The sequence below is a fragment of the Mastomys coucha genome, unplaced genomic scaffold, assembly GCF_008632895.1.
Source record: "Mastomys coucha isolate ucsf_1 unplaced genomic scaffold, UCSF_Mcou_1 pScaffold12, whole genome shotgun sequence".
Classification (NCBI taxonomy): Eukaryota; Metazoa; Chordata; class Mammalia; order Rodentia; family Muridae; genus Mastomys; species Mastomys coucha.
Genome location: NW_022196894.1, coordinates 19131853 through 19144204, shown reverse-complemented (window position 1 = coordinate 19144204; position 12352 = coordinate 19131853). Strand labels below are relative to the sequence as shown.

At 42.0% G+C, this 12352-nt stretch overlaps 1 protein-coding gene across 8 annotated transcripts in view; it reads right to left on the bottom strand.

The window, feature by feature from the left end:
* Window positions 1-12352, bottom strand: part of Vps8 (VPS8 subunit of CORVET complex) — a 220950-nt gene that overhangs the window by 169685 nt on the left and 38913 nt on the right. For all 8 annotated transcript variants that reach the window (XM_031363491.1, XM_031363497.1, XM_031363498.1 and 5 more), the window contains 6 exons: window positions 8302-8426; window positions 7162-7248; window positions 4696-4763; window positions 3162-3315; window positions 3004-3063; window positions 219-326 (listed from right to left, as the gene is read on the bottom strand). In XM_031363491.1, coding sequence (XP_031219351.1) covers window positions 219-326; window positions 3004-3063; window positions 3162-3315; window positions 4696-4763; window positions 7162-7248; window positions 8302-8426 — 602 coding nt within the window. The remainder of the gene's footprint in view (window positions 1-218; window positions 327-3003; window positions 3064-3161; window positions 3316-4695; window positions 4764-7161; window positions 7249-8301; window positions 8427-12352) is intronic.

The following is a 12352-nucleotide window of genomic DNA, read 5'->3' as shown; positions in this document are numbered from 1 at the left end:
CCATTTGCCTTTTCTTTTTCCTCTGCCTTTCATGAGTGCCCAGCAAAATCAGCGCTGTGGTTTAGTTAAGTCTTCTCTAAAGACCCATGTGCTAAAGACTTGGTTCCAGACTGTGTCATTACTTAGGGCTGGAGAGGCAGTCAGAGGTTGGAGGGGTGGGGAATAGCTGTATGTCTTAAAGACATATTGGTTCCTGGATGGAAGTCACTGCGGCTTACCAGGAGAAAGTGAACCATATCGCCTCTACAGAAGGCAAGCATGGGATTCACGCAGTTATTCACTGCCACGAAGTGCCAGGCCAGCAACGGAACGCTGGAAGGATCCATCTGAGTAAAAGAAAAGATGGGAAAATGTTCACTGCAGTTGTCAAGCAGAAGGACAAATTAAAAACTCTGTTTAAAAATAGCATCTGACACAACAATATGAACTAACTAGTACCCTCAGAGCTCCCAGGGTCTCAACCACCAACCAAGGACTGCACATGGAGGGGTCTGATTGTTCTGGCAGTATGTGTATAGTAGAGGATTGCAAATTCGATCATCAATAGGAGGAGAGGACCTCGGCCCTGTGAAGGTTCTGTGCCCCAGTGTAGGGGAATGCCAGGGCCAATAAGTGGGAGAGGGTGGGGTGGCAGGCATGGGGAGCGGGGAGGCAACAGGGGTTTGTTTTTGTTTGTTTCTTTGTTTTTTTGGAGGGGAAACTGGAAAAGGAGAAATTTACATGTAAATAATGAAAATATCTAATAAAAAAAAATAGCATCTGACACCAGGCAGTGGTGGTGCATCCCTTTAATCTCTGCACTTGGGAGGCAGAGGCAGGCAGATCTCTGAGTTCGAGCCCAACCTGGACTACAGAGTGAGTTCCAGGACAGCCAGGGCTATATAGAGAAACCTTGTCTTGAAAAAAAAAAAAAGGCATCTAACTATCTCTTTGTAAAACCTTCCCCGATTTCCCACAAGACTTGCAATGTGCAGGGACTGGTGGGACAATGACAGGGAAGGGTATGGTTGAGGGTCATGATTTTCATCTTGGCTGGAGTTTGGTTATAAAAGTACATGCATCTGTCCAACTTCAACAACTGTACACTCAAGATTTTTATATTTATTGTATGTAAGTGTATACCAACAAAACCTAAACAAATGTGAAACTCTAGCTAATTTTATACATGCTAATGTCCCAGGCAGAAGGTGCTGGTTTCTGTATTTTACTCTGAAATCTATTAAAAAACTAAAATATCTTGCTGGGTAGAAAGATGGGTAGATGTGCAGATGTGTAACAAAGGAAATGCAGTAAAATGATAGCAGCAGAATTTAGATGTCAGGAATACTAGTATTTCATTTAAGTTCTTTCAATGTCTCTGCTTGGAAATGTTCATGAATGAAAACATCAATAAAACAAACAAAAAGATGCTAACATCATGATAAAAACCTCAGTGAGCCAATGAGGCTGACCTAAGAAATATAAATGATAATCTCTCTCAGTCTACCATCTGGAAGGACAGACCTGCCTCTTGTGGTGCTGAAATACAACAGCACCCCAACAAGGAGACAAATGCCATCTCGCTCAGTATCTCAGCTGCTGCTACCCAGCCATGGCTGTCTGCACTCTCTGTGGCTGATTTAGAATGAGAATTGCCCCCTCACCCCAGGTTCTCGTATTTGACTGGTCGCCACTTAGTGGAAAGGTTTGGGAAGGATTAGTAGGTGAGGTATGTCACTAGAGGAGAGCTTAGAGGTTTCAAAAGCCCACGGCCAGATCCAGTCTCTCTCTCCCTTTCCCCCTCCCTTTCTCTCCCTCTCCCCTTCCCTTCCTCTCTCTCTCTCTCTCTCTCTCTCTCTCTCTCTCTCTCTCTCTCTCTCTCTCTCTCTCTCTCTCTGCCTCAAACTTATGATCAGATGTATAAATTTCACCTATTGCTTCTGCACTATGCCTGCTTGCCATCAGCCACACTCCCACCATGACGGTCATGGACTACTCTGAAACTGTAAGCAAGCCCCCAATTAAATGCTTTCTTTTATATGTTGCCTTGGTCATGGTGTCTCTTCACAGCAATACAAAAGCAACTAAGACAATGGCATTTACCTCCTTCCAAAGAAGATGGCAACTCTCTTACAAACATTATCAAGAACAAAAGAAAAGGGAAGCTGGGATATCCATAGGGATATTTATTCCAGGCTTACCCCTTGATTTTAGTGGCAAAATTTTTGCATATAACCTATGGACATGCTCCCATGTACTTTAGACTGTCTCTTGAACAGTTAACAATTCAGCGTAAGTACTATGCAGACGTGCTATGCTGTCTCATTTAGAAAGTAATAACAAGGAAACGTATCTGTACATGTTCAGTATAAACGTAAACTTTTCTGACTATGATGTGTGGCTGCTCATATCCAGGGAAGCACAAGTCCTTAGAACCATCTGTACTCCCTGAATAATAACATCTTCTAAAGTGACAGATATCAGAGTCAGAAACCATAGGAAGCGTGCGTAGTACCAAGCCAAGGTGACTTTACAGTGGGGTGTGCTGACTCAGGATGTCAAAGCAGCACACAGTGGGTAGAACCCTGCCTCAGCACAGCCATCTCACAGTGTTAGAAGACATTGCATTCCATACACCAGTCTGCCCGTCAGTTGGTACATCCCAGGATGACTTACTCACCTCAAAAGAGCACTGAATGAAACTAAGAAAACGTACACGTGAAAGCAGGTTTAACTGCAAACCAGCAGGCAGCAGCACAGAGACTACAGAATCAGAGTTAAACAGAGCTGAATATGCTGCTCATGAGAGAAAAGCTTCAAACATTAAAGGCACCAGGTACAACCTAGCATGACTCCTAAATGCCACTTTATCCTGCTTGGTTTTCGCAGTCAATGCCTTCGGGAGCTCGCTGCCATTCCATAGCTAGATTTTTAGACAACTGCAGAGAAGTCACTCTGCAGATCGCTCCCTCCACCCTCCTGACTTGCTCCTTCCTTTTGCCAGCAGAACAGAGCGGTGCTTACCCGTCCATAGGGGAAAGTCATCCACACCTTCAGAGATGGTTTCAACCCAATGACCAATATCTAGAGGAGAAAGTACATATTTTCATTTTTACCTTGCAATTCTCACACGGTGTTCAAAGTCTCTGGAGCTCAGGGCTCTGTCTTCTAAGCATGCCTACCTTTGTTAAGGACGCCATGGCCAGCAGTGAGAACTGTGTGATGGGATGGTCTTTCAGCTCGGGCTTGGAGTGCAGGGGCTCGATACAACAGACCTCACCCTTGGAGCCGCTGAACAGGCACCGAGACTCACAGGTTCGCACGCCCATCACTCTCCTGAAATGTGAGACATTCACAATTGATTCAGAAATAATCCAAGACACTCTCACCTCCACCTTGATCGACTGCAGCCACAGTCAGCTACACGATATCCACAGGATGGCAGCATCTTTTCACTACGCAGTACGGATCTGCCACTCTCCTAGTAAGGACATTCCACAGACCTGCCGCTGTATGAAAATGTAACACAAGCTCTTTACCCAGGTCTTAATTCTGAAAGATCTGGCTCTTGCCTTCATTCCTCTCCGACTGCTGTCATCCTAGCAGCCACACTCCAGCCATGCTGACTTCTTTGCATCCCTGCTTGTGCCTGCCTCCTGGCCTTGTGCGATGAGTCTGCCTGGGGTCCTTTCAGTAGAGTTTTCACTTGCTGATTCTGATATCTCAGCTGGTTCCTCTCAGGTATTATTTTCTACAGAAGCCTTCCTAAACTCAAGTGCTTGCTTGCATAACAGTCTGTCTCCTCATGAATGTACATCTTCTGAGGCTATGCCATTTATTCTTCTGTGTGTTCCTGTCTCCCTTTGCTCACCCCAACTGTTCTGTTAAGAGTCAGGGCCTTTCTAGTTTCTAACTCTAACACTGGTGTCTAGAAACAGGAGATGCTCAGTAGACGTTAGCTGGGTAAATGAGTCAAAGTCATTGTCTCTGCAATTATTTTGTGCCTCGTATTTAAAAGTAATGAAAAAAGTAAGAAGCCAATATGGCTGGAGAGATGGCTCAGTGGTTAAGAGCACTGGCTGCTCTTCCAGAAGTCCTGAGTTCAATTCCCAGCAACCACATAGTGGCTCATAACCACGTTATGAAATCTGATGCCCTCTTCTGGTGTGTCTGAAGACAGCTACAATGTATTCATATATATAATAATAAATAACTTTTAAAAAAGAAACAAATATAGGCATTAGCCTTGAGAATTTATGGAAACAAACTACACATTATATATTATATTCTACACTTTTTAAACCTTGGCTTCACAAATATTCTTCCAGGTAGTTAAGACAATACTTGCTCCTATTTAACAACTAAAACGGGGCAATTGTAAGACAAGAAAACCCTTTTGTACTTAGCCATTACAGTTATAACCAGTGGGCTTGGAGCCTAAACTAAAATTAGTGAATTATCCAGAATAGATTCTAGCCTGACAGCTCAAAAGAGCCCCCTGGGGAGTCTGAATCTAGAATCCCAGTTTGGGCCTGAGATAAAGTCATGGAGACCAGGTCTAGACTCCCACATGTTGTATAAAGCTCCCCAGGTAACTGTAACAGAGGCAGAACCTATCTGCAAACACCTGGACTTGCCAGACTTCCCCATGTTCAATTTCAAACCATTAAACAGCTAATCTTTCCATTTTTCAACAAAGGTCCATTAGTCTCTTACTTAAATGTTAGTTCAAAAACAGAGCCTCCGCTGTCGTTGCAAATCGCAAGAGTTGGATCATCTGTGAACTAAACAGAGAAGGACTTTACTTTCTTAAAGCAATAAAACAAGAGTAGATAATGAAGGAAAAATTACAAAGTTTGAAAACAAAATACACACTGAGTACCTAAAATAACCCAGATTTGATTCATCACTCTAAGTGTACAAATTGTCCTTACTTCCATTAATATAAACTCAGTATCTTTAAATAACTGAGACTTTCTAAAAACAAAACAGGCTGAGATGGCCCAGAGGGCACAGACACCCATCACCAGGCCTGACGGCAAGAGTTGGAGACTCCCCCTATCTATCCCTGAGACTCCCATGGTAGAAGTAGAGAATGGTCTCCCACAAGCTGTCCCAAGGACCACAAGCATAGGGTAGCACACACCCTTCCCTGCAATACACACACAATAATAATATTTGTTTTAAAAAGTAAAACCATCTTTCATCAGAATAAAAGGGGAAAAACTAACTTTGGCTGATAAAAACCCTGGTGTTCTTCCCTTGGTCCTTACATTAAGGTTTATAACAAACAGGTAGTAAGTGCACTGCTGTTGATGACTTTTTAATAAAGACAGACATGAGTAAGATTCTTGAGGTCTTTGGGAAATAAACTTGTTTGAGTAACTGTTCTGAGCAGCCAAGGAGTACAGTCACTTTATCCACAATAAGCTCTTCCTAAACGGGTATCTCCTTGACCATTTTGAGAGTCTATCTGAATGGTTACAACCTAACTTGCAAAACTCAAGAATAACGGCTTCCACGGTGAGACAGTTCTAAGGTAAGGTGCATTATGGTAAGTGCTACTGGATGCAAAAAGAAATCCTGGAGTCTGTGTCATTTACAGGGACCTGCCTCACAGTGCCTGAATGAGTTCATTCTGAACCTTTTACTCAAAGATGGCTGAGGCACAGGATGCGGCTGCACAGTGCCCCCTCAAGTTCCTCACACCAGCATGACAAGCAAGTCCCCATGCCTGCTCCCAAAGCCAAGATGGGCAGGTAGCTGCCAGGGGATGTGTGTGAGACCTCTGTTCCAGTGCAGGAAAAGCCATCTGTAGAATTATACATGTATACTAACACACAGGATCCAGGCTTGGGCTGGCCATGATATCAGACCGTCTGGAGAAGGCTGAGTTAGTTACTTAAAGGTAAGTAGATGCTAGTCCTTGACTCCAGTTACACTGAAGCATGTGCATCTCTCTCTGATGCCAGCGTCTGCAAAGCCTACTTTGAAACCACTCCCAAACAACACAGCTCCTGGAAGTGCACTTTAATCTCGGCTGCGTCCCTCTCTTCTTTTATATACCTATAATTCTTTTGTTTCTTATTGTATCACCTAATAATCTCTCTTTTTTTCCTATAAAAAGACTAGTTATTACTTCAAGCAAACATTTATTGAGCAGTTACTATAAGCAAAATACAAAAATAAGCGACCAACAGATTCTGATTTCAAAAATCCTAATATATTAAGAGAGAGAAAACATATGTAGACAACAATACCATTAGAAGTTGGCACATGCTACAGAAAAAGAGATGGAGGTAAATGAGCTTCATGCACCGAGAGAGGAGAGCCTCTGACTCATCCTGGCTGCTCGCATCATTACTGAACACTTCAATGCCGCTGTCACAGAAGACTTTTGTAACTGACCTAGATGCAGATCTATAAGCTCCAGATGCTACAGGCTTTAAAAAAGCATGTGTGTGGATAAGAGAGCTGCATAGCTAAGCAACCAAGTATGCACATGATTAAATCTACAAGAGCTGGTTTTAGAATCCCCTTGATATAGTCCTTTACCTTTTATGCTTCTGAACATGGGCTTGCCAGCATGAAAAAGCAGGCTTCACATGAACTATAAATGAAGCCTGTTACCTAAGTCAGTTTTATGCTTTTCAGGCCTGAGAGTAAAAAAGAAAAAAACAATACTACGGCCTTACTGCTTTCCCTTTAGAGGCCTGGAAAAAAATAAACTAAATGATTCACTTCTAAATATGCTCTCAGCCCTGGCTCTTCCACAGATGGTGCCTCAAAACTCGGGCACCGCCCAACAACGGGCAGCCATACACCCCTTGGCAATAAAATCCCGGCCAATTGAGCAAGGCAAGGAGACCATTTCAAATCTCCATATGAGGTTCTTAGCAAAGTATTGCTTCTCTGCTGCCAAATTCATACAATGGGATCAAACTGGTTGGCCTTTTTACTCTTTATTGCTAGACCTCAAGGTTTATTGTTAAACCTGAAGCTGTATATGTTCATACTAGCCTATCTCTGGCTTTTAACGTGAGAAAATATCTCATTGGGTTCATCAAATAATATTCAACTTCATGTTAAATAAATTTAGGGGTTTCTGGTTATCAAAATATTTAATGTGGCTACAGAGGCTTAGCAAGAAAGACAGTTAACACAAGGAGGGGAAGCTGTCACCTTGATGTGCAAGATCGCCGTCCCTGGAGGATGAGCATCTGTTATTGATCTGAGAAGTTTTCCACTGGCCAAATCCCACATGGTGATCTGTAAGACAAGCAAAGGCTTTAAAACAAATGTATTGCTTTTGGACGTACGTATCCTGCCTTTTGGCTGAAATAACCCATTTCTCATCTATAAACATTGTAGGCAGAAAGTCATCAGGTTAAACACACCCACAAACTGAGACCACATTAGAGCGCTGTCTTTACTCCATCCTCATTGCCTGCCTCTGCCTTACACGATAAGCCAATCTGTTGAGCACAGATTAAAAATATACAAAAGGCATCTCATCAAACCAGCTGTGATGTAAAGATCAGAGAATGAGAGAAACCATGACCTATCACCACAAGGAAGAAAATGCCAAAGCTATTGTCCAGGAATGCAACAATATGAGTGTATTTACAAGTGGCCACAGAAGGTTGGGGGGTGGATCAGTTGGTAAAACACTTGCTTTGTAACCATTAGAGCCTGCGTTCAGTCCGTAGGACACATATGAAAATGTCGTGCTGGAGCAAGACAGACAGACAGCTCAGCAGTGAAGAGTACCACTTCTCTTAATGGATCTGAGCCCATTTCCCAGCATGCACACAGGAAGCACACATGTACTTTAAAATAAAAATCTTTCAAAAAGCAGGGTGCTATGGTGTGGCTTGTGATTCCAGCCCTGGCTCACTACGCTAGAATAACTCTAGAATAACTGAGGATAATAGATAAAGCTGTCTTTCAGACTCTACACATGTACACACCCAGGGATACACACACACACACACACACACACACACACACACACACACACACACACGCACTCATCAAAAACTAAATGAAAGCAAATACAATTATGTATCATCATAATACTATCATAAGAGGATAGATTTATAAAAGCTGTCTACTAAGATAGACATTGTTAGAATAGCTACAGATTCTAGTTCAGTCAGGAACAATTATTTTAAAAATCTACATAAGTCAAAGATCACACTAACAAGCCTCAGGTTGGCACTATCAGGCATGTGCATTGCTTCACAATACATAACATGTATTTGTTCTTCAAAATACTGATCTAAGAGATTCAGACTTTACTGCAACATTTGTATATCTTACCTGTCCTTTAGCAAAGCCACAAAGAAGTCTTGAGCAGTCGTTGTTGATGCTGAGAGCAGAGATGGCTCCATACTGCCCTCCAACACTGGTGCTACCTAGGCAGAGCCGCAGTGCTTGATTCTGATCTGAAGAAGGGAAGCAAGTTAACACTAAGAGAAAACAGTAAGACCTACAAGGAAACATAATTCAAAACTTGCTGATGACAAGTCAGAAATCCAGAAGAGAATATACTCTCTTAAACAAACCAACTATCTCTAAGCTGCCTTATCTTACAATCCTAAATTTATTTTTTGCTATTTCTAAGATATTAGGATATAGGGAGGGAGGCTGTGTGTGTGTGTGTGTCTGTGTGTCTCTGTGTGTGTGTGTGTCTGTGTGTCTCTGTGTGTGTGTGTGTCTGTGTGTCTCTGTGTGTGTGTGTCTGTGTATGTGTGTGTCTGTGTCTGTGTCTATGTCTGTGTATGTATGTTGTTGTGTATGTACATGTGTTGTGTCTTTCTGTGTCTGTGTGTATGTGTCTATCTGTCTTTGTCTATGTGTCTGTAAGTCTATATGTGTGTGTGTCTGTGTGTGTGCTGTCTGTCTATCTGTATCTGTGTGTGTCTGTCTGGGTCTGTCTATGACTGAGTGCAAATGCCTGTTTATGTGTATACTGGGGCCACAGAAGGATGTCAGACAACTTCCAGTTTCCTCTCCCCCCTGTTTTCTTAGCTAGGGCCTCTCACTGAAACTAACATTCACCATTCAGCTGGACTGGCTGTCCAGAAAGTCCCTGGGATCCACCTGTCCCTACCCCACAACACTGGCATCAGAGAGGCAGGCTCAGCCATGCCAGCTTCTATGTGGGCTAGAGACTTGAGCTATGTTCTCTTGCTCATGTAGGGAGTGTTCTGACCCACTAAGACATTCCCAGCCCCAAAGGACACTTTCTCTGAAAACTCCAAAATTCAAAATGTATTCATTTAAAATCTGGGTCAGTGGTTAAAAGCACCACTTGCTCTTCAGAGGACCCAGGTCCAGTTCTCAACACCCACAAGGCAGCTCACAACAGTCTGAAACTCCAGTCCCAGGGGATCTGACACCCTCTGCTGTCCTCTACAGGCACTACACACATACTGTGCACGTGCAGGCAAGAACATCCACATGCAGAAAATAACATTTAAAATTATTAAAACAGACTTAAAAAAAAAGATTTTGTTAAAATCTACATTCATGCTATCCATATAAAAAGGGTTGATCAAGCAAAGGAACTGAATAATGAAAGCAAAATAAAATTTTTGTAAAGAGTTAAAACCTTAGAACAATTGTTTTTAAGTTTTCTTAGAAAAATATTTAAGTACTTATTAAATGTTATTACCTAATAATTAAATGCAATTATTGTAGGTCCTTTCCTAGGCAATGCTCATTTTATATTGTGCTCATGAATTATACCTACTTGAAAACAACAAAATAAAACAATTTAATGGGAGCTAGAGGGATGGCTAAGCGGTTAAGAGCACTTGCTGCTCTTACAGAGGAACCAGGTTTGGTTCCCAGCACCCACAGGACGGCTCACAACTGCTTGTTATTAGCTCCAGGGGTCTGATGCCTTCTTCTAGCCTCATCCAAAATTACACTACACAAATAATTTTGTGTTCATGATAATGTTGTGGCTGTAATAGCTCTGGGGGTGGGCTGAGGTGATTGATGGCTGTCCCACATGTGGAACACAGAAAACATTCAACAGTTTGTAAGTTATTTTAGATTTCAAACTCCCAAGATAAATATTCAGAAACAATAAGCCCATAAATATATAAGGTTTGATATGTTTTAAAAGTTCTATCTGCATTCAACATCCAGAATTATATAATTACAGTTTTTCACACACACACATCCAAACTAACCCCTCTAATGTTCTATCTTTAATTTAACCCTAATTATTAAAACCTTTTCTACAGTTTCTTGCCTCCAATTAGGACATGATTTTTTTTTCTTTTTTCTCTACAAGAACTGCCTACAACTCCGATTATTCACACACCAGGAGTCACAAGCTGACCATGACTGGGCAGTGATATTTGATTTTTACTACTAATTTGTGCAGGCAAGACATAGGCTAAAAATAAGAGGGCACAGAACTGATACTGAAATCTCATCCTAACTCGGAAGTCCCCACGTCCGGGCTGCCCACCTTCCAGGCACAGAGTAGTGTCCAAATAGCATGGGCTGAGGTTCTCGCAGCCCTGCCTTGGGATCCAAGCCCTACGGTTCTAAAGCACCAACAGATTTGCTATTGCTTTGGATTTCACAAACCTTAATTAAGTGTTCTTACATGACAGAGAACCAGAAAACTGTGAGATCCGATCAAATAGATAGTATACAACTTAAGAATAAAGGAAACTACAAGACTAGCAATGGAAAAAAGAAGAGGGGGGAGGCATATGTAGCTTGTACAGTGAAGATCTATACATAGCCAGGTGTGATGGTGCACACCTATGACCCCAGCACTCAGAAGCAGAGGGGGGAGGATCAGAAAGTCAAGACTGTCCTGGGATACATAACAAGTTCAGAGCCAATCGGGGCTACATGACACCCTGTTAAAAGAAAGGCCATAAATGCCTATGCTTCCCTACCTACAGTTCTCACATAATAAAAACTAGTTAAGAGAGGAAAGGAACTAAATTACCAACCGTGGTCACTCCTGAAATATATGCTTACCTTCTATGCTACAGTCCATGTTAACAAAGAGAGTCTCGATTTTTCCTTGTTTTTTTTTTCAATGTTTTTATCTCTTTTCTATATTGTCCCTGATCAAGTGAGCAAGCCTGTGAATATTAATTTAATTTCTCCTCTACTAAAGAGTTACAGGAGGGCCAATAAGTGAGAGAGGGTGGGGTGGTAAGCATGGGGAAGGGGAAGGCAACAGGGGTTTGTTCTTGTTGTTTTGTTTGTTTGCTTGTTTTTTGGAGGGGAAACTGGGAAAGGAGAAATCATATGACATGTAAATAAAGAAAATATCTAGTTTTTTTAAAAAAAAGAGCAACAGGCACTGCTACTATACATGTGTGCAATTTTAGGATGCTGCTTAGCTTCGCTTAGCCCCCCACCTTCATCTATACAATGTAGAGAACAATCAATCACCTCATGGCTTCACGGAGAGGACAGACTATTAAAGTCAAATAATTTACACAAATGACCAGTTCAATGCCCCTCAAATATGACTGGCTTTACAATTAAAACTAATCTAAGGCTATAGTTATACACAATACTTTTAAGGTGGCAAAGATGGTGACAGGAGACAGACTACATATAAAATATAATCCATTTTGGCTCCATGAAGCTGTCTTTCAACTTTTACTTATTATTCATACATCCTATTGTTATGGTATGCTAAGCTTGCTATGTGTCTAACTCCAGAAGTGGCTGTTCCATGGGAAGAAAACTGGGGTTCTCCCATCACAGTGGCTAAACATCCTATACTCCAGATGAATCTGCCCAGTGAAGGAAGTGGTGGGCTGGAATCACAGACAGCCTCCTTAAGTCAGTGACGGCTTGCAGTCACAGTGAAGGAATAAAAGCGTACACAGAAGGAGGAGGAGTTGAGGTGAGCACTGCTCCGAGAGCTAACTCTATTTTCCCTGCATCCTGGGGCTTCCTCCTTCTAGCAGAGCACTAAGGATGTATTAAACTCAGGGTACATCTACTTTACGAACAAGCATAAACTATGTCTGGTTAACACTGTCAACTTAGTATTCTAAAACAATGTTGATGTTATCAGCAGGTGACCATCACCCCGCCCCCCACACACACTTCGCAGTTTGATATGAACAATCTGATAATTATCATGTGACACAAATGCAGGAGTTATTATCAGAAGTAATAATATAGCTCACAAATTAATTTAAGAGGACTCTAAGTCCAGAATCACATAAAGCACAGTAGCTGGGTACAGTGAACCATGCCTATAATCCCAACCCAGGAGGCATAGGCAAAACTGCAAATTCAAGGCCAACTTGTTCTATTCAGCAGTCCCAGGGCAACCAGAAATACAAAGTGATACTTTGTCTCAAAGCAA